At 44.7% G+C, this 18,626-nt stretch overlaps 10 protein-coding genes across 10 annotated transcripts; 5 read left to right on the plus strand and 5 right to left on the minus strand. All coding sequences in view use genetic code 12, as the record gives it.

Moving 5' to 3' along the window:
• Positions 1-2,265, minus strand: PGUG_00238 (uncharacterized protein; the record flags this gene model as incomplete). The annotated part of the gene is made up of 1 exon (XM_001486811.1): positions 1-2,265. The coding sequence occupies one exon, from the start codon at positions 2,263-2,265 to the stop codon at positions 1-3; it is 2,265 nt and encodes a 754-aa protein (XP_001486861.2).
• Positions 2,266-2,928: 663 nt separating this feature from the next.
• Positions 2,929-4,320, plus strand: PGUG_00239 (uncharacterized protein; the record flags this gene model as incomplete). Its single annotated transcript, XM_001486812.1, has 1 exon — positions 2,929-4,320. The coding sequence occupies one exon, from the start codon at positions 2,929-2,931 to the stop codon at positions 4,318-4,320; it is 1,392 nt and encodes a 463-aa protein (XP_001486862.2).
• Positions 4,321-4,346: 26 nt separating this feature from the next.
• Positions 4,347-5,903, minus strand: THR4 (threonine synthase; the record flags this gene model as incomplete). The annotated part of the gene is made up of 1 exon (XM_001486813.1): positions 4,347-5,903. The coding sequence occupies one exon, from the start codon at positions 5,901-5,903 to the stop codon at positions 4,347-4,349; it is 1,557 nt and encodes a 518-aa protein (XP_001486863.2).
• A 1,300-nt stretch (positions 5,904-7,203) lies between these two features.
• PTH1 (putative phosphatidate cytidylyltransferase) lies at positions 7,204-8,328 on the plus strand (the record flags this gene model as incomplete). Its single annotated transcript, XM_001486814.1, has 1 exon — positions 7,204-8,328. The coding sequence occupies one exon, from the start codon at positions 7,204-7,206 to the stop codon at positions 8,326-8,328; it is 1,125 nt and encodes a 374-aa protein (XP_001486864.2).
• A 391-nt stretch (positions 8,329-8,719) lies between these two features.
• PTH2 (Pth2p) lies at positions 8,720-9,787 on the minus strand (the record flags this gene model as incomplete). Its single annotated transcript, XM_001486815.1, has 1 exon — positions 8,720-9,787. The coding sequence occupies one exon, from the start codon at positions 9,785-9,787 to the stop codon at positions 8,720-8,722; it is 1,068 nt and encodes a 355-aa protein (XP_001486865.2).
• Positions 9,788-10,708: 921 nt separating this feature from the next.
• PGUG_00243 (uncharacterized protein) lies at positions 10,709-11,155 on the plus strand (the record flags this gene model as incomplete). Its single annotated transcript, XM_001486816.1, has 1 exon — positions 10,709-11,155. One exon carries the CDS (start codon positions 10,709-10,711, stop codon positions 11,153-11,155), a length of 447 nt encoding a protein of 148 aa, XP_001486866.2.
• Positions 11,156-11,398: 243 nt separating this feature from the next.
• Positions 11,399-12,010, plus strand: PGUG_00244 (uncharacterized protein; the record flags this gene model as incomplete). The annotated part of the gene is made up of 1 exon (XM_001486817.1): positions 11,399-12,010. The coding sequence occupies one exon, from the start codon at positions 11,399-11,401 to the stop codon at positions 12,008-12,010; it is 612 nt and encodes a 203-aa protein (XP_001486867.2).
• A 301-nt stretch (positions 12,011-12,311) lies between these two features.
• CAC2 (Cac2p) lies at positions 12,312-13,823 on the minus strand (the record flags this gene model as incomplete). The annotated part of the gene is made up of 1 exon (XM_001486818.1): positions 12,312-13,823. One exon carries the CDS (start codon positions 13,821-13,823, stop codon positions 12,312-12,314), a length of 1,512 nt encoding a protein of 503 aa, XP_001486868.2.
• Positions 13,824-13,869: 46 nt separating this feature from the next.
• On the plus strand, positions 13,870-15,486 carry LAP4 (Lap4p; the record flags this gene model as incomplete). Its single annotated transcript, XM_001486819.1, has 1 exon — positions 13,870-15,486. One exon carries the CDS (start codon positions 13,870-13,872, stop codon positions 15,484-15,486), a length of 1,617 nt encoding a protein of 538 aa, XP_001486869.2.
• Positions 15,487-16,757: 1,271 nt separating this feature from the next.
• Positions 16,758-18,572, minus strand: HGT3 (Hgt3p; the record flags this gene model as incomplete). The annotated part of the gene is made up of 1 exon (XM_001486820.1): positions 16,758-18,572. The coding sequence occupies one exon, from the start codon at positions 18,570-18,572 to the stop codon at positions 16,758-16,760; it is 1,815 nt and encodes a 604-aa protein (XP_001486870.2).
• Positions 18,573-18,626: the final 54 nt, after the last annotated feature.

An 18,626-nucleotide genomic window follows, 5' to 3' on the forward strand; every position in this document is an offset into this window, starting at 1 on the left:
TTACCATTTACTGGGGCCAAAAGTTTCTCCCTCTTTGAGGGTATAGAACGGTGTCAGCTTGTAGTCCTTGGTATTCTGGTAGACGGTATTTCCCCACCACACCAATTTTCCGCCGGGATACGAAACGCAGAGGAAAATAATGATAGCTGATATCGCTACCCCGGCATCAAATGCAGCAGAGATGACATTATTGTAGCGGGCATGGAAGAAACTGTGGTACTTCTTGAGGTAGTAGTTGAAGACAAAGCAGGTTGCAAAATAAAGCGAGTAGTTGTACAATGTCGAAGGTGGGATGTTTCCTGGGCCGGTAAAAAAAACTGGACTGTTAATACGGCCAAACCACCGGTTTGGGTATCTTTTCCATAAGAGCCAAGTGAATATGGGGAAAATTGCACCAATCAAGAAAAAGTACAAGAGAGGGTTGTATCTTTTTCCCGGTGAAAACAACTCCTTGACCAACGAAAATGATATGGAAGCATTGAATATCACTCTTCCATTTGGACAAGAAAATTCATTGGTGGACTCGCAAATATTCTTAATGTTGAACCGCATCCATTGCTGAACCCCAACGTTAACCAAGCATGCAAGAATGGTACCATAGATTTGAAAAACGAAGAGAACTCTTGGAGGAATCTTCATGTACTGTCCCAACTTCAAGTCTCGAGAAAAGTCCAAGCCTTGTCTCATTGGAATGAAACCATAAAGTTTGATGAACATGTTTGCAAATGGGTTTCCAGGAAAGACGTAACCTGCCACGATTTCCGTCACCACGTTCAATCCCACATGCTGGTTGGTGAGTCCCTCTAAGAGACCCTGGGGAATAAACCCCACAAATGCTATACACAAGGCTATTACCAAGCCCCAAGCAGGCATTTGGGTATGTTCGTGAAACCCAGAAACGGTTGCAAATGCCAAGCCAACAGATACAACAAATACCGCCGCATACCACCAGTCTGGCACTTCTTTGAACGAGTTCATGAGTCGTTTGTGGATATCTTCTCCACCATGCTTCGAGTTGCGGAATTTTGCAACTATGTCTTTACCGTTGTAAAGTGCGGTGTGCGTGAAGATGGCTATCACGGCAGCAAAGTTGGTTGCATAGTTTAGGAGGTACGAGTATGGGATGAACAACGGAGAGTACTCCTTGTAAGCCTGGTGGTCTATTCTGTAGTCTTTGGTGATGATTTTGGACATGTTGTATTTCTGTTGCCGATTGTCGAATGTGGACGAGCTGATCATGGGCATATACTTGGCATCCCACGTATTGGTGTAGTAGAGTATGGGCAAGAGGACAATGAAAAACACAAATACCGAACCATAAGTATTTGCAGCCACCCAGAATGGAGTTGCAAGTGGACTAAAGCTCAAAGCCTGGGTAATCTGAGTCCAGTCGAAAGTTATTGGAATTATTCCCAATCCCAGAGAAACCCCAAAGATCTGGTTCACAACGATATTATTGGGCGCTATCCAGCACACCCAATTGAAGTAAGAAAGAGCTTTGAAAATGAACCCTGGAAACCAGTACCAAACAAACGAAAATATCGTTACCACTGCAAACATTTTGTATCTCGACCAATTAACTCTGCTGGTTTTAAAGTTTTCTGCAAGATTTGACTTTGCCAAGGCGCTGAAAACAGTCGATGTAACCAAAGTTTGCGGCCAGAGCATGTGTGCTGGATATACAATGAACCTACGAGTAAGTCCTGCTACACCGTATCCAAGTAGCTGAGTGGAAAAAACCATGAGGATCTGGTACCCGACCGAGACGTCTTGATTGTAAAAGTTTGTCTGGGCAATCAAAATGTTCATTGCGTACGACGTGGACGACGTAAGTGAAACCACAATGGTCAAAAGTGCATGTTCTTGTTTGGTATATTTGCCTGGATTCAAGTTGAAAAATGGAGCCCGCTTGAATTGGATATCCGGCAACTTCTCAAGTGCCTTACCTATGGGAAAGGAGATCACCTGGGCCACCACAAAACCAATGGTGATGGAAGGATACCGTAAGGAGAAAAACTGGTTGACACCAGCAAATACAATCACAAAGATCGTGGTCAAAAACCAAGTTCTCCAGTGGTTGAGCTTGATATCTGGATCCACCTCGGTCGAAACCGCTGCCCGGACTTCAGGATAAGGAGAATTGTTCATCATCGACGGATCTCCCTCGATAAACAGAAGATCATTATCGGGAATCTCTAGGTAAGAGAAGTCACTAGAATTGTCCCCACCCTCAACAACAATAACCTTCTCGAGCTTCTCTGACATTTTCCGAACAAAGCACTCCTAAAAATCGTGCTGGCGCAACTCGGGAATAATATATGCCATTCTTGTGTCACTGTGGCTTGACGTTTGTTCGGTGCATAATGGCAGGAGATGCGGCGTTTTGGTGCAGGTGCACGCGCAGTTAGAGATAAGCGCCAGGGAGATAAGAGATGCGGAAAGTGGAAAGCGCACTAAGTAGGTAGGCAAGTAGTATGATATTTGAGGTCTGTTTTCGATAAGCAACTTGAACTGATCTCGATTTTGGGTGTATCTAGATGATTTCATTTCTTTCGTCGTTGACACATATGACGTGCTCGCGGCTGAGGCGCGAAAATGCATAAAGTAGCCACCTTGACCAACCACAGTTTGAATATAGATTATTTTGTAGAGTATTCGCCGAGTTTCCTTCCGTAAAAGTTGCCTCGTAAAGTATGTTAATCAGGTGATGGATTCACGAGCACCTCATGATTTCGAATTGCTGCAAAAATTGAAATTTTGAAAAAGTGAATGTTGTCGACAGCACAGAAGTCCATAGAATGCTTCCCATCTTGAGTTGAAGTTTATGTTTATCTCTTTTATGGCCCACTGTAAACCATTAATTCTCTTGCAACTTCGAATCCTGCATCCAGCCCATCTCACAGATGCGATGAGCGATTCCTCAGTGCAATGACTGATTCTGTTTTAGAATGTCTAGACAAAGTCAAATCTGTACTTTTGGACAGCAGCTCAAATAAAGAAATAGAGGCTCAGATAAGCAGTCTAGGATCCTTGCTTAGAGATACAGTCAATGATCATCAAATACGACACAATTTGGCACACAGAGAAGACTTGTGGGAAATTCTTTCTACCATTTTAGAACAAATTAAATCAAATGAAGACAAAACTGCATCTTACTATAGATTGTTGAGAGGAGTGTATCTTCTTGTACGAAACTTGGCTTCTGAAAATTGTCCAATTGACCTCAAAATTGTGTATTCAAGTGTACAAAACGTCCACATCCAAAAAAACGATATCGGCCAAAATCTAGTTATTTCCTGGCTACAAGCTTGCTCAAACTGCTCACAGAGCTACATTTTGTCGTCTGAGGACCTTGGGTACCTTGATAATGCACTTCAAAGTCCAATAATGTGGAACATACTCACCACCTCCAAGCAAGCTAGACAACCTCTAGTATCTATTATAGTGAAGTCTCTCGAAAATCTCACCGTGAATGACTTTCTTCTTATAAGAGAACTATCATTTTTGGTGTGCTTTCTTGCTGCTGAGGTTTCCAGTTTTTCAGACATAAAAGAGCCGCTTGAATTCAAACTGATAGAGGTGTTTGAACAGTTCATATGTAGCGAAAGCTTCAACAATTGGATACACACCTACAAAAATGATAAGGACAAGAGTCTACTTTTGGTAAAAGCAGGCCAAAAAATTGCAACTTCCAAAGAAAATTGGGACCAATATCAGCTTGCTGCGATGCTCGCTTGGATGTATGATTTGTTTGTCGAAATATCTGAGCGGTCTGAAGAACAATTGACCACACAAGATTTCGACAGGATTGAGTTACAATACTGTCATTCCATACTAATTCGTCTTTTAGACTGCCTTTCACATTTGTGCATGTTTGACACAACAAGACAGTTTCTCCGACACTATGGAGCTGTTGAAAATTTGATCCATTTACTAGCTTCGGTGCACCAAAACGTAGAGAGAAAGACTCTCAAGGACCAAGAGACAGAACAAAATACCAAGTCTTTTCCAGAAGTCAAGTCTGCGATAATTGAGATTATAGCCCATCTAGCACACAATACTTTTGAAGTTCAGGAACAAGTTCGTTCCTTGCATGGTCTCCAGATAATACTCTCGTGCTGCACAATTGACGACAACAATCCGTATCTTAAGGAGAGGGCCATAGTGTGTATCAAACAGCTTCTTGCTGGGAATGAAGGAAACCAAAATTTTGTCAGATCACTCGAAGCTCAGCAAGTGGTTGACGACAAGGTGTTGGAGGAAGTAGGGTACGAGGTGAAGATTAATGACGGGAAAATAGAGTACGAAAAACGCAAATAGATTTATTAGGTGATATTTTTCTTTGATTAAGCAGATTCCAATGCCTTGATGATAGCACTCTTGACCTTTTCGACAGAAGCCTCGTCAATGAGATTCAATCTCTTCTCTTTGGAAGCCAACACCCTCAACTCATCGGGTAATACATCTTTTTCAAAAGAGTAGCCATCCACTCCTTCCAAAGACAGGTTCACCACTTCAGCAAATTTGGCTGGATGAGCAGTCGACAACGAAATGTACTTGGCAGACTCTTTGGTTGTTGAATCTCTTTCTATGTTTCTGTAGGTGGCTGTGACTCCCACGGCAGTATGAGGATCCAACACATATTTCCTTGGGTGGTTGTGGTAAACCTTTTTGATCATAGAAGCAGTTTCGGAATCGGTGACCTTTTCCGAATCAAAGTCACGGCGAGCAGCAGCGACCACCGACTCTGGAGCAACCACCGAACCGGTGGATTTCAACTGTGTCATCCATTCGTTCAATATGGATCCTGCCTTTTTGTCATCTCCCTCAGCCAAATTGTCTCTGATTAAGTACCACAAAAGTCTCTCAAAGTTCGAGGATATCAAGATATCCATAGCAGGAGAATATGTGGCCTTCACCTCGGCAGGCTTGGAGTTATCAGCAGTTTTTTCGTAACGACCCGATTTCATAAAACGATCCAAAATATCATTCTCGTTGGTGGCTATAATTAACCTGTCGACAGGCAAGCCCATTGCCTTGGCATAGTAGCCTGCAAGAATGTCACCAAAGTTTCCCGAAGGCACAACGAACCGAATTTTGGAGGCAGCATCGGTGCCGAGGTTCTTGCGCAACTGGAAAAACGAGTAGACATAGTAGGTCATTTGTGCCAAAATACGAGCCCAGTTGATGGAATTGACAGCTCCCACATGGTACTTGTCATTGAACTCCTTGTCGCCAAAAATTTGCTTGACAATGTCTTGACAGTCGTCAAAGGTACCTTTCACCGACAAGGTATGAACATTTTCGTCTTCCACCGTAGTCATTTGTTCTTCCTGAATTGGCGATATTCTTCCAGTGGGGTACAAGATGAACACAGAAACGTCTTTTTTGCCTCTTAATCCGTAAATAGCAGCAGATCCAGTGTCACCAGAGGTAGCACCAACGACGGTGATTTTTTCACGATCCAGTTCTGATTTGGCAGATGCGTTTCTTCTGACCAAGAAATACTCGAACAAGTTACCCAAAAATTGCAACGCAACGTCCTTGAAGGCATAGGTAGGACCGTGGAATAATTCCAACAAATATACTCCATTTTCTTTATCAATAGGATTCAAAGGAGTGACGTCTGGAGCACGGAAAGTCGAGTAGGACTTCTCGATCAACTTCTCCAAGTCATCACTGGGAATTTCCTGCTCGGAAATGTACTTTCTCATGATCTGGAACGCAAGTTGCTGAAACGACAAGTCTTTCCATTCTGTCAAAAATGAGTCAGGAAACGCAGGAATCGAAGAAGGTACAAACAAACCACCATCTTTGGCCAAGCCCATCATCACCGCCTCCTCAAATGAGATGGAGGCGTCGCTGGCCGAGCGGGTCGATCTATAGCGCTGGGAAGCAGACATGTTGAAGATATTGGAGATGATTCACAACTGGAAAATTCGCGGAGTGCAGACAACCGCCGGTACCGGTGTGTGGGTGCCTGACCGGCGAATGGCAGGGACCTCAAAAAGAAAATAGTAATTGGCAATTATTCCATTTAGGAGTTTGGTTGCTCAAAGATAAGTAGCTGCGGAGTAACCAGAATTTTGGTGTTGCTCTTTTAGCTGAGCCGAAAGTTGGAGTAAGATTAAGAAAAGTGGGACGAAATTTGATTATCGCGCGATTCTGCGTTATTTCACGCCTATGCATATAGAAAAGTGGGACACATTGTTGTTCCTTTTTTTACATTTTTTGGTGAGGACAAGGTATTTTGTAAGCACAGATATACTCTGTCCCACACGCCAGAGGTTTGAAACCTCGAAAAGTATCGATTCGAGTTAAAATTGAGGATGGGACGACCTTTGTGGAATGGCTGCAAATTATTTCATCTATGTAGACTCGTTAGAGTTTTAGTGGGCATGTATATTGCAGCTATAGGTAATTTCCTTGAAAATGACTTTTAATCTATCTCACCTTGACTCTTTGGTTACATCATCAATTCCAGTTCGAAACAGAGAGCCCGATTTTTAATAATAAACCAATCAAGTCACTAAGAGTTGGTTTAAGGGTACAGTACTGCCGCAAGTAATGCGAACCAAAAATAGCATCAGAGGCAGCAGAATTAGGAGGGTTCATAAGTTTAGGAAAAAATAAATGGGAGTATAACTATGTGCGAAGTATTATTTAAGTACGAATAAAGCACTATTACAGTACTAAGTACTAATGAAGTACTATCCTCGTGTATCTCAAATGCTAGTGAAAACAGTGCAAGTGAACAATAGAACGATTTCACGAGGTTCTCGGAGCTACAATGCGACTGAGAGTATCAGTTGACTTAATAAAAACATCCAAACTCACCGCATGTTATCTTATAAGACCTGTCTGGAGACCACTTCCCTTTACCTTTATTGAAGTCGCTCGAAGTATAAACAATGCTTCAAAATCATCATGCTGACTTGAAGCACCTCTTCATGGCAGACTTCATACAGGACAGCTGTCATTATATACAAGATCCAATCCTGTGATGGCTTCAGATGTACGAGACTTTTTCACCAAACATGTGAATGATTTCACAAGGAACAGAACTAAGGTCGTAAGTTCATAATGGTCGGGTTAAAAGTAATCTCCCTCAGATTTCTCATGTGATGGGCTCGATTGAAATTTCCTGCACACAACCGTGAGAAATCGTAACCAGATCCTGTCGTACGACAAACTAACAACTGTATGCTTCGACTACGCATTCTGACCGGTGTGTGCCAATACAGTACTGCAGCCCAGACACTGTACCACCCCGAAATATACAAGGATATCATCACATCGGGATATCTGGCGGTGAAAAATCTTTTACCTGAACAATGTTCTAACCAGCAATTTGTCACTGATAACGACGACGATTTGGAGGCGCTCGCACGGCGTTTTGACGGTCCGGTGGAGTTTACGTTTGGCTACGGGTCCGGGGTGTTTGACCAGGCGGGGTACACGAAGCGAGCAAAGCCGCAAATAGACATGATCCATGTAGTAGATGATGCTTGCAATTTCCACACCACCAATTTGCGACAGTTCGGCAACCATTATTCCGGTCTCAAGTATTTGGGCGGAGCCCCCACCATCCTGGCAGTCCAGCAGTGGGGTGGCGGAGTTTATTTTAATCCATTTGTGGCCATGGCTAGTGGCGGCAAAACCCATCTTCTCAAGTATGGTGTCACCACATTAGAGCTGTGTCTTCGAGATTTGTGTGAGTGGAACTCGCTTTATGTTGCTGGCAGATTACAGAAACCGGTCAAATTTTTGCGGCAAGAAAACAAGTATATTGAACTTGTTAATCAGTACAACTTGAAGAGTGCACTCACATTAGCATTATTATTGGCACCAGCCAAATTTGATGAAGTCAAGCTATACGAAACCATAACCCTGGTATCGTATATGGGAGATCCCAGAATGGCAATTGGGGGCGAGAATCCCAAAAAAATACAAAATATTGTGAACAAACAATTTACAAAATTCCGCCATTTATATGCTCCGATCATGGAGCACATGGTGGATGGTCACACATTGGTGAGAACCGGGGGTGAGGTTGGTCGGTTTGAGAAAAAGGAGTTCACGCCGGAATACGTTAGCAGCCTTGTGCAGCAATTGCCAATTGGGTTCAGACGCACCCTCGGCGTCACTTCACCTTCTGGTGCGATGGAATTTGCATTGGATAAGAAACGCCGCAGCCGACTAATTTTGGCAGTGCGCCAAACAGTTAGGATACCTGCAGCCATTCAAACTCTCAAAGGTGTACTTACTGCGGGCATTACCAAGTCGGTCAAATATGCATGGGAGAAAAATTCAAAATGGCGAGGCTAAATGTTGAAAGAGCAAAATAGAAGAATACGATTATTTCGCGTCGCAAACGAAACACTATTTTTTAGTCACCTATGCAACAACAATAGCCTACTTTAGCTATCATGCTGCAGATCTTTTATTGATCTTGTATTTTTTTTTTGTCACCGCCGCAGTGCATGAAAGATATGCATGATCAAATTACAGTAAAAAAACGCTGCAGAAAAAGGGCTGCATGAAGAATACTTGCAGCAAGAATGGCCGCATTTGCATTATGTATGCAGTAGAATGATACACTAATATTTTTTTTAATACTACTAAACTCCGGAATAGTGGAACCTCCTATATGAAAATTTGCACCATCACATTTATGCTATGTTCGAATTCCATTTTATCAAGTAAATGCTCCTTTTGATCAAGTGTTAGTGAAAGATTTATCCAAAGCTTTCAACGCATTTTCGTCATGGTCGGGTCTATTAAGATTGGACATTGGACGTCCGGGACCATATTGTAGAAGTCCATGTATGTTACTCAATTGGGACTGCGGCGTAGTTGAAGGCACAGATGTAGATGTAGATGTAGATGTAGATGAAGAATGCGGCGGTGCTGCTGCTGGCGGCGGAGGAGGAGGCGGAGGGGGAGGAGGTGGTGGAGGAGGAGGCGTTGAAGGCGCTGAAGGATGCATAGGATGATGCGGAGCCATTGGCAGTTGCACATATGCTTGTGAGGTTGCTGGTCGTAATCCGGTCGGATTTGGTGACAGCAGTTGCAGGTCAATGGGGGCTTCTACCTGATAGTGCATTGGCATCCACCGCATAGGTGGCGGCTGATATATTATGGGAGGTTGTTGGGGAAGATGGTATGCATAAGGAGGGTGTTGGAATTGCATGTTTACCGGAGTCATCGTACCCGATCCGGACAGTTGAAGTACGGTTTCAGGATAAATGTCGGGTCCTGGGGTTAATCCGGCAAACATAGGGTCACGCGAAGGCACCTTGACGTACGGAGGCACTGCAATGCCGCAAGGATTGGACGACAGCAGCGGTGGCAGTGGCAGCTGCGGTGCATTGGGGAGGCTTTTATTAGATGAATGAGGCTCTGCCATTGGGAGAGCATATGCAATGACATGTAGGCGATGATTTTGCTTTGTAGTAACGGAAAAACTTTGTTTGATTAATCCCATTGGTTTTGTATTTCTTTCACTGTCAAGTTCTCGGTAGGTAAGAAAAGGACCCTGAACCCTCGAAGCCAGCCAATTTTTGCCATCTGTCCATCGTTTCATACCGCAAGCAGTTTCATCCCATGCATAAACCATGTATGGAACAATATTATCACGCTGATGAGATGTAAGACGACGTTTAATTTCCGGGATGATGCCACGACGGCAGCCTTCGAGAATCAAGAGTGCATCGAACGCAGTGACCAAAGCCCCCAGGTAGCTTATTTCATCCGATGTAGTATTATATTCGGGGATGATGTGCATGCCATGGGGATTGAACGCATGTATGATCTAGAAATACTGGTTGATCCGTTTTAATGAAGGGGATCGAGGATATTTTATATAGTTTTCATGCAGCGCAAGTCATGCATGTACCGTACGATGACAATTTTCTATTGGAGTCAATGGCTTCGATGCAATTATGTGAGGTTGCTGCAATTTCATGCGCCTTACGTGCCTGATCTGTACGATGTCAGCATGTTTGCATGAAACAATAACAGTCTCCGAGTAGCAATATACCTGAGACGTGCATGGTGCGTCGCATCTTTCACCCGAGTCCCAAATTCTTATTGGTCAAAAGTGGTCCCTACCCGGATGATTTGCGTGGTAAAAAATACGAGTCGGGCAAAGCGCAGTTAAGATGGATTATCGCCGCACAACCACAATCGTGCATGAGGATATTTCATATCCAATTTAGGAAAGGCCTACAAGTTGTAAAACGCCGTGAATAAAAATTTTTTTAGACTTTTGATTCCACGACCGATAAATTCAACATGGGATTTCATTTTTTATCAACTTTAAAAATTCGGTTTTATCATTTAACGGCATTCGGCGGGTGGCTCCGAAAACGAAAAAAAAAAACTTTCCGTATGGGGTAAGTAGATACATGCTGTCGTTGGCGTGTTGCGTCTTGCATTCTCCAAAAGTTGCTATGTGAAACGTGCGGCTGCGTCCTAATCGGATTATGCCGCTGCTCGACAATCTGTCGTTAGGCTTCCTTGCGGCGTTCGGAAGACGCCGAGCGTGCCCGGACCGGCTTCCGAAAGGGAACTTGGTGCGCCGACACAACAGCACCCCAAAAAATTGTGTACACACCAGTACACCGCTACAGTACAGAGACCCCACTGCAAATACACCCGTGCACCACACACCACACTAATCTTTCTCACTGCATTACTTTCCATCATGCCTCGCGGTAGAGAACCCACTTCAGAAACAGAAACGAAACAGCCGGTTTCGCGGTCTGCGAACAAAGCCAGATCTCAGGCAGCCCAATCTGCTCAGCAGGAGTTTTTGGCTCGTCATATAAATAGCAATGGACCTCAAGATAAACCAAAAGTTCATCCGCTCGATTTTTCCAGTCTTCCAGATAAGGCAATTCGATCGTATATGACCAAGCATTCGTTGCAGTATCCGGAACCTTCGTCGCTCAATGCAGATATCCTCAATCTGCACATCGGGAAGAAGACGCATTCGTATAAAAAGTCGCTGCAAACATTGATGCCAAAACGAGAGTTGGCGGAAAAAATGAGAGATCACTTTTTGGCGCTTCCATTTCGAGAAAACGAGATCATCACCAACTTCTTGTACAAGGTGAAGAACCAGGACCGGGACTTTAAGTTGACTTTTTGATGTATGAGAGAAAGAAAGATTGAAATATCAAACACAAAAACAATCAAAAACCAAAAAACTAATAAACCAAATCATTGCAAACAACACAAATCATTACATCGAAACAAACCATCACAAGAAAATGAAGAAATGACCCTCAACTGACCTAAAGAAAGCAAACTACTACCAGCATCAGCACAGGTTCAGTTGGCACCCAGACACCCGCTACCCCCAAATAATTGATCGCATTTTTCATTCCACATTATGGAGACTTCCACCGTGGTTTTTTTTGCCACCATTGTGGCCGGCTTTCTCATTTTGCGATGGCTCATCTCGCCCATTCCCGATCCGCTCGAGGAAGCAGCAGCTGCTCATGCAACTCAACGCGATGGACGCAGACCAACGCCTTCCACTCGGTCTAGACGTCCGGTCACCGACAGCATGATAGACGTGGTTCAGGCAATTGCGCCGCAGCTCACGCGGGGCCAGATCCGCATGGACTTGGAGCGGTCGGGACTGGTGGAGGTGACGATTGACCGGTTTATGGAGGAGGGTACATTGCCAATGCCAGAAAATCAAAACGATGAAGAAACTGAAGGAAATGGACAAGGTAACCAAGGTAACCAAGCCCAAAGCAACCAAGCCCAAAGCAATCAAAGCGAAGGAGGAAGCGGTATCAAACCAGCAAACTTGATTGAGCGGTACGGATTGGAGTCGAAAATCGACCAGGATGTGTCGAATGCTGCGATCAACTCGGCCACTAATCAGGACAAAATCGACTTGCTTAGTAGCAGACGCGAAGAAATGATCTTGAATGCACGGAAACGGTTGGCGGCGCAATTGAGCAACGAGATTGATGCCAATCCATTGATGTAAAATAGTGAATGAAGAGTAAAGGAGACTACAATTCAGAAGAGATCGATTTCTTAAAATTTTACTGGAGTCTGAACTTTTCGAACCGTCGTAAATTTGACTTTACCTCTATTAGTATGAAATGTTATTCCAGTCTTTAAAGTCTTTCTCAAACTCTTTTCTTAAGTCTATTTTAAACTTTGAAGTATTACCAAACTTTTTTGAGCCTATCGTATATCTGCGTCTGTTTAGTCTTGAAACTATAATCTTTTTCAGTTTTTCTTTCTCAATTTTCTTTCTCAGTTTTCATTCTCTGTTTTCTTTCTCAGTTTTCTTTCTCAGTTTTCTCGTAAACCTCTCCCAAATCCTCAAACGTCACAAGAGAACAAAACCCGTCGGCAGAGCTAACCACCAAGCTTTTTCCGTCTCCACTCCAACACAAATCTGTGATAGTCAGATAATGCAAATTCGAAACCAACCCCAACGGCTCAATTTGTTCGGTATCATACAACACTATCGAGTCTTGAGTAGCCACTGCAAATACCATTCGATAAGGAAGGGAAAATACTGCATTGTTGGTTCTGCGTCGGTAGAAAATTGGACTAAATTGCACGGCTATGGCAGGTTTTTTGAGTCCTGGAAGATGACATACTGGAGGTCGATGGAGTCCTGCTCGTGTATAAATGTAAGCTGTATTCGTTTCCGTGGAGTCTGATTCGGCAACTTCCGATTCTGACGCTTTAGTGGCTTCGGTGAAACCGGCGTTTTCCGGGGTTTCGGCTGCACTTGCTTTGGCTGTGCTCTGTTCACATGCTTTCGTTTCCATGGCTGTGGGTGAAATTTTGCCTGTTTGTGCATTATCTTTGCCTGCTAGTGCATATTCTTTGGTTGTTTGTGCATTTTTTGTTGTTTGTGCATATTCTTCGGCTGCATTAGCCTCGTTATTCGAGTATGCAGCTGGATCTGGAAAAGCCGCAATTTTATCTGTTTCAGCCTTATTTTTGTTATTGGACGAATTTGAGCTTATCGCATTTGCTTCATTGGTTACTTCTTCTCTGTAGATTCCCAGCGGTGTTACAAGCAAACTGCCATCGGGAGAAAATGCTAATCGCCGAAAAAACGACTGCAAAGTTTCCGAGTAGTATAGTTGAGCCAGCCGGAACGAGGCCAGCACCGATCTCAGTGTGGGCACATCGGCACGGCCGATTTTTTGAACCACCTTCAGGGTAAATGGTTGCAAATGTGTCAATGCATGTATATGCACCGTCCTGTCCGCCAGCTGCGTCGCCAAATAATCTCCGCATGGATCCCACGCAACACCTTGAACATAATGCCCATGTTCTGCAATTGCACCCACCTGACTACCATCTGCCGCCTTATAGATACGTGTGACATTGTCCATGGATCCCGCAGCAACATATTGCAGATCTGGACTCCATGCTATATCGTAGATCTCAGATGTGGACGTCCTGCAGACATGCCGCACCGTCCACGATTCCTGTATATCGTCGTCTTCATTGCCGTATTCCTTGACTATGGTATCAGATTTGGTCCAAAAAATTAAGGTTCCGTCGTCTCCGGCGGTAGCCAAGACCGTACCTTGAGGATCGAACCGCGCAACATTTACTGCTTGAGTATGCTTTGAAAGTGTGCTCAAATACTCCACCGTTGGCGCGACCGGATCTTGGTTGCCCTCGGTATGCAAACGCCAGATGCGGACATTGTTATCGCCGCCTGCAGTCACTAATCGCCCATTGGCTTCGTTCTTTTGGAAATCCACCGAATAAATTGGCTGGTTTTCGTCGTGCCAATGCACGGTGAGGGTGGTGGAGTTCATCGAGCGCGTCTCAACTTGGCGATGCCCAAAAGCAGTGGGTGTTTGGATGTGGATAAGAAGTGCAACGCATGCAGGTGTCAAAAGACGTACGGCTCCAGATAACCAGCACAAATATATCTCCAAAATGGTGACTCTCCAAGACAGATGGGAACGAGTAGACAGCTGGATAGGGTCAGCAGAGTGCAGTATACAAGATATGGACGACTTTGATACGGAAACTCAAGATAGTTCAGAAGCTGTTTTTCCTCTAGATGAAGACGACTACTATGACGCTTTCTGTTCTGAGTACATGTCGTTCACCAACAACAACCCTACAACTTGCCATGCTGTTCAGTATATGAGCGAGATGCTTGAGGCCCGAGGATTTGTTTATATTCCAGAAACTCGACCCATTGATGAAAAAACTGCCCGGGCGATTATCAAGGGCGGCTGTTTCTACACAAGTAGAGGAGGGTTATCGCTTGTTGCTTTCATTATTGGGGGCCAATGGCAACCAGAGAACGGTATTGGAGCCATAGGAAGCCATGTTGATGCTTTGACAGCAAAATTGAAACCATGTTCCATCAAGCCAAATGTGGATGGATATCAAATGCTTGGTGTCGCCAACTATAGTGGAAGCCTTCAAAAAAACTGGCTAGATCGTGATTTAGGAATCGGAGGCGGGGTGATAATCAAGAAAAACGACAAAGTTTCTCGAAAAATCGTGAGTTCGGGTTCGTTTCCTATTGCGAGAATACCCTCATTAGCGGAACATTTTGGTGCTGTAGCCGATGGTCCTTATAACAAAGAGACACAGATGGTTCCTATTATAGGGTACGGCGAAGCCAAAGAAGCGTCAGAAACCGAAAAAAGTGCTCCTTTGTACGGAAAACATCCACTACCACTTTTGAGGTATGTTGCAACTCGAGCTGGCTGCAAATTGGAAGAAATTGTTGGTGTGGATTTGGAGCTCTATGATATCCAGAGTGCGTGCAGAGGAGGTCTAGACAACGAGTTCATGTTTGCACCCCGGATAGACGACCGGTTGTGTTCTTTTGCTGCGATAAATGCCCTTCTTCTGTCGGCATCAGAGATCAAAAATTCCACAACTTTAAAGCAATGGAATGGACTAAACATGGTTTTATTGGCTGATAACGAAGAGATAGGCTCAGGAAGCCGCACGGGTGCAAAGGGGAAGTTTCTTTCCACAACTTTAAAAAGAATTTTATCGGCTCGCAATTTGCAACTTCAACACCTCAGTGTCACTTTTGCCAATTCCTTGATACTCAGTGCCGATGTTACCCATGCTTTGAACCCCAATTTCAAACTGGCGTACCTCGACAACCACTATCCTGTCCCCAACAAGGGACTAACTATCAAAATGGATGCAAATGGCCGGGTTATGACCGACTCCATCGGTACGGCCATGATGCAAAAAATCGCCGAAAAAAACAATTTGCAATTCCAAACCTTCCATGTTCGAAACGACATGCCCAGCGGCAGCACAATTGGCCCTATCTTGGCGGTGGAGACCGGAGCTCGTGTTGTGGACGTGGGATTACCCCAGCTTTCCATGCACAGTATTCGAGCCATGTGTGGCTACAAAGAAGCGGGTTTAGGAATCAAAGCGTTTGAAGCTTTCTTCCGTGATCGGACTACAGTAGCTAGAGCAGTATGTATTTGAGAATGGAGACAAAATCGACAAAAATTGAGAACACAAAAAATGCGAGACTTAATTTTCGACAAAACTTCAAACTTTTCAATTTTTCTCAACTTAGTTTACTTTATCTTCACCCTCGGTCATTAATCATCAATCCGGAACCCGGTCACAACATCCCCACGAGGCACGTAGCCATAAAAAATGCAGCCATCATCACCGACGACGGCGACAGACGAAATGAGTCGTTTTGCGAAGACGACGTTTCCAAACTGGAAACCGATGCCGACGACAATGTGACGTGATGTACCACCGAGGACTCGCTGAACGTACCCTTGGCGCTGGTTTCGGACGCAGAAGCAACCAATAACTCGTCCATAGACGGGTCAGAATCCGAATTGGTGATGGCGGCCTGCGCTTTAAAATTGCCGACGTTGGAAACCGATGTTACCATTTGAAGATTTCCTAACGCCAGAGTGGTGGGCGTCTGTAATGATGTTGTGGAAGAGTCGATTAGCAAGGACATGGAAAAAAGGAGCGTAAGGGTCTGTTTTTTTTGTGAGGAAACAAACTGTCCTTTTAAAGGAAAATCGTCGTTAAAACACCCATTGTCTTTTCAGGCACATACTGACGCAAAATCTTGCAGGCAGGGGTATGCATACGTGACGTCATGTGCGACAACGGCTCAATCAATAACCTACAAAAAACTGCAAATATATATCAATTCCACTCCAGGGTTTTGGAAACGCACCAAGACAACACCCCAAACCACAACCTTCTTTCCACAAGCTCTACCAACTTTTAGCGCTGTACAAGAATCTTAGTCCGCGTCGCGCAACGACATTGTTTCATAATACATATTGTGTCAACAACGTATGAGCCGCATGCGGCGCGGCGGCGCTCCCCGATCCGGCAACACTTTGGCGTAGCCGGCGCAACATAAAGCAGGTACATGTTTGATGGCAGGAACAACTGCGACATTCCGCGAATAGCGGTCTGACTAGTGCCCTCAGTGCGTGCTCAGTGCGGGCTCAAGTCCTACATTCAATGAGTACCGTGTACACACCGGGTAGACGGGTATATTTCTATGGATATTAGAGCCTTTGTTACTGGAATTGCTTGTTTTGACTGAAATTCTGAAGACCGAGTCAGCCTGTGGTCCGATATATCTCCACGAGTCGATTCAATTGCACCTCTAGCTTCTCTCTACAACTCTCTAACCTTCTTTGCAACTCTTGCCCCAGAACTGAATACTTCTTTTTCTTGACTTTTTCTTCATTTGATTGACTTTTTTTCTTTTACTGCATCAACTCCTCTTCATCACGGCCTCCTCCCAATCCCAATGCCCTCTTGAAAACATTGGGTCTTGACATCTCCTGTAATTTATACTTGTAAATCACATCAAAAGTAGGCGGTTCGATTTCCCGAGGGTGGACATTGACGTCTTGTTCCGCCAGCAGCGTAGACATATCCGACTTGGTGGGCATAAGAGGTGTGGTAGCTATTGGCGGTGGAGGAGTTCCGGTGATAATGCCATCGATTCTGTTGGCAGATGCGGGATTGCGTGCCAACAGCGCCGCCGATTGTCTGAATGCTTCGTTGTTAGCATGGTGCTCGGAAGTGCTGGTTCTACGGTCGGTGTTGTCGGAAGTGGCACCGTAGCTCGTTCTCCCGCCAGAATGATACGAGAAAATCGACGAGCTGTCGTCGAACACCGAACCCATGTCTTCGAGTGTCAAGCCTTTGGTTTCAGGAAAGAGCAAGTGGACACAGAAAAATGACAAAACACACGAGAGTGCTGGAATAAGGTAGGTTTTCCACTGGATAGAATCGAGGAGTATGGGGGTCATTTCTCCAACGACAAAGTTAAATAACCAGTTGGTGGCTGTGGACATCGCTGCACCTTTGGACCGCACCGAGTTGGGAATCACCTCGTTCATCATCCAAGGAATTGGACCCCAACTGGCGCCAAACGCAGCGTTGAATACAACCACACAAACCACCACCACCTGAGGAGTATACTCGTTGTTCACACACAAGGAAAATGCAATTACGAGCAACGGAACTGCCATGAATACAGCACCCCACATCAAGAGCGGTTTGCGGCCCCAACCGTCAACCAAGTACCAGGGGGGAATTGTACTTGCGACATAAACCAACGAGTTCAATCCAGTCATAAGAATTGCCAGACGGCCGATCCAGCCTGCCAGCTCGAAAATCATGGGCGCATAGTAAGACACAATATTGATACCGTTTAACTGGGCAAACATCTGCGAAAAGCAGGCCACCAGCACCCTCTTGGCATACCGATGGAGCATGTAGCGATAAGACCGTTCTCCGCCTTCAACTCGAGCAATAAGCACATTTTCCTTGATACTACGAAACTCGTTTTTGGCCACTTCGTCCTCAACGTCGCCGTCAGCATACAAATCCGAGATCACCACCATGCCCTCGATGTCGTGGTTGTGATCCAAGAGCCACCGTGGCGTCTCAACGATGATAAACAGTCCAAGAAACAAAAGAAATCCCATCACACACTGGATGAAAAGCGGAGTTCTCCACGAAAAATCGTTCTCCAAAAACGAGAATCCGTAGTCCACCCAGATACTCGACGAATAACCGATAATGTTGCCTGTAAATTCAAGACAAGCGTAGAATCCGCGGTCGTCTGGAGGACTGATTTCCAGCTGATAACATGGAATAATGGTGGTTAAAAATCCAATGGCAACTCCACTAATGAGCCGACCAAACCCGAGGTTGATTATGTTGACAGATGTTGTCTGAATAAGTCCTCCTACAAGAAAAATAAATGACCCCAACCGAATGGTCTTGCATCGTCCAATTCGGTCCCCCACCTTTCCCGCCTCAAAAGAACTGAAAAGAGCCCCTATTTCCAAGATGGCAATCATGGTACCCACCTCAGCAGGCAGCGGCTCGTTGTAGTATGATTTAAAGTAGCTATTAGTCAAAAGGGACGACATCAAACCTTGTTCAAAACCAAACAAAAACACTCCCAAAGACACAAAAATCGACGTGAAGTTGAGGAGAGCACGGCCCACAAGGTAGCTCTCCTTCATCTGGATGTTGTGGTGCAGATTACGACGAACCTCCATTTTGGGCGAAAGCGAAAGTGATCGAAATCAAATCGCTCGAGATCTATTTCTTAT

The sequence above is a fragment of the Meyerozyma guilliermondii genome, genomic scaffold (genome assembly GCF_000149425.1).
Source record: "Meyerozyma guilliermondii ATCC 6260 scaffold_1 genomic scaffold, whole genome shotgun sequence".
Taxonomy (NCBI): Eukaryota; Fungi; Ascomycota; class Pichiomycetes; order Serinales; family Debaryomycetaceae; genus Meyerozyma; species Meyerozyma guilliermondii.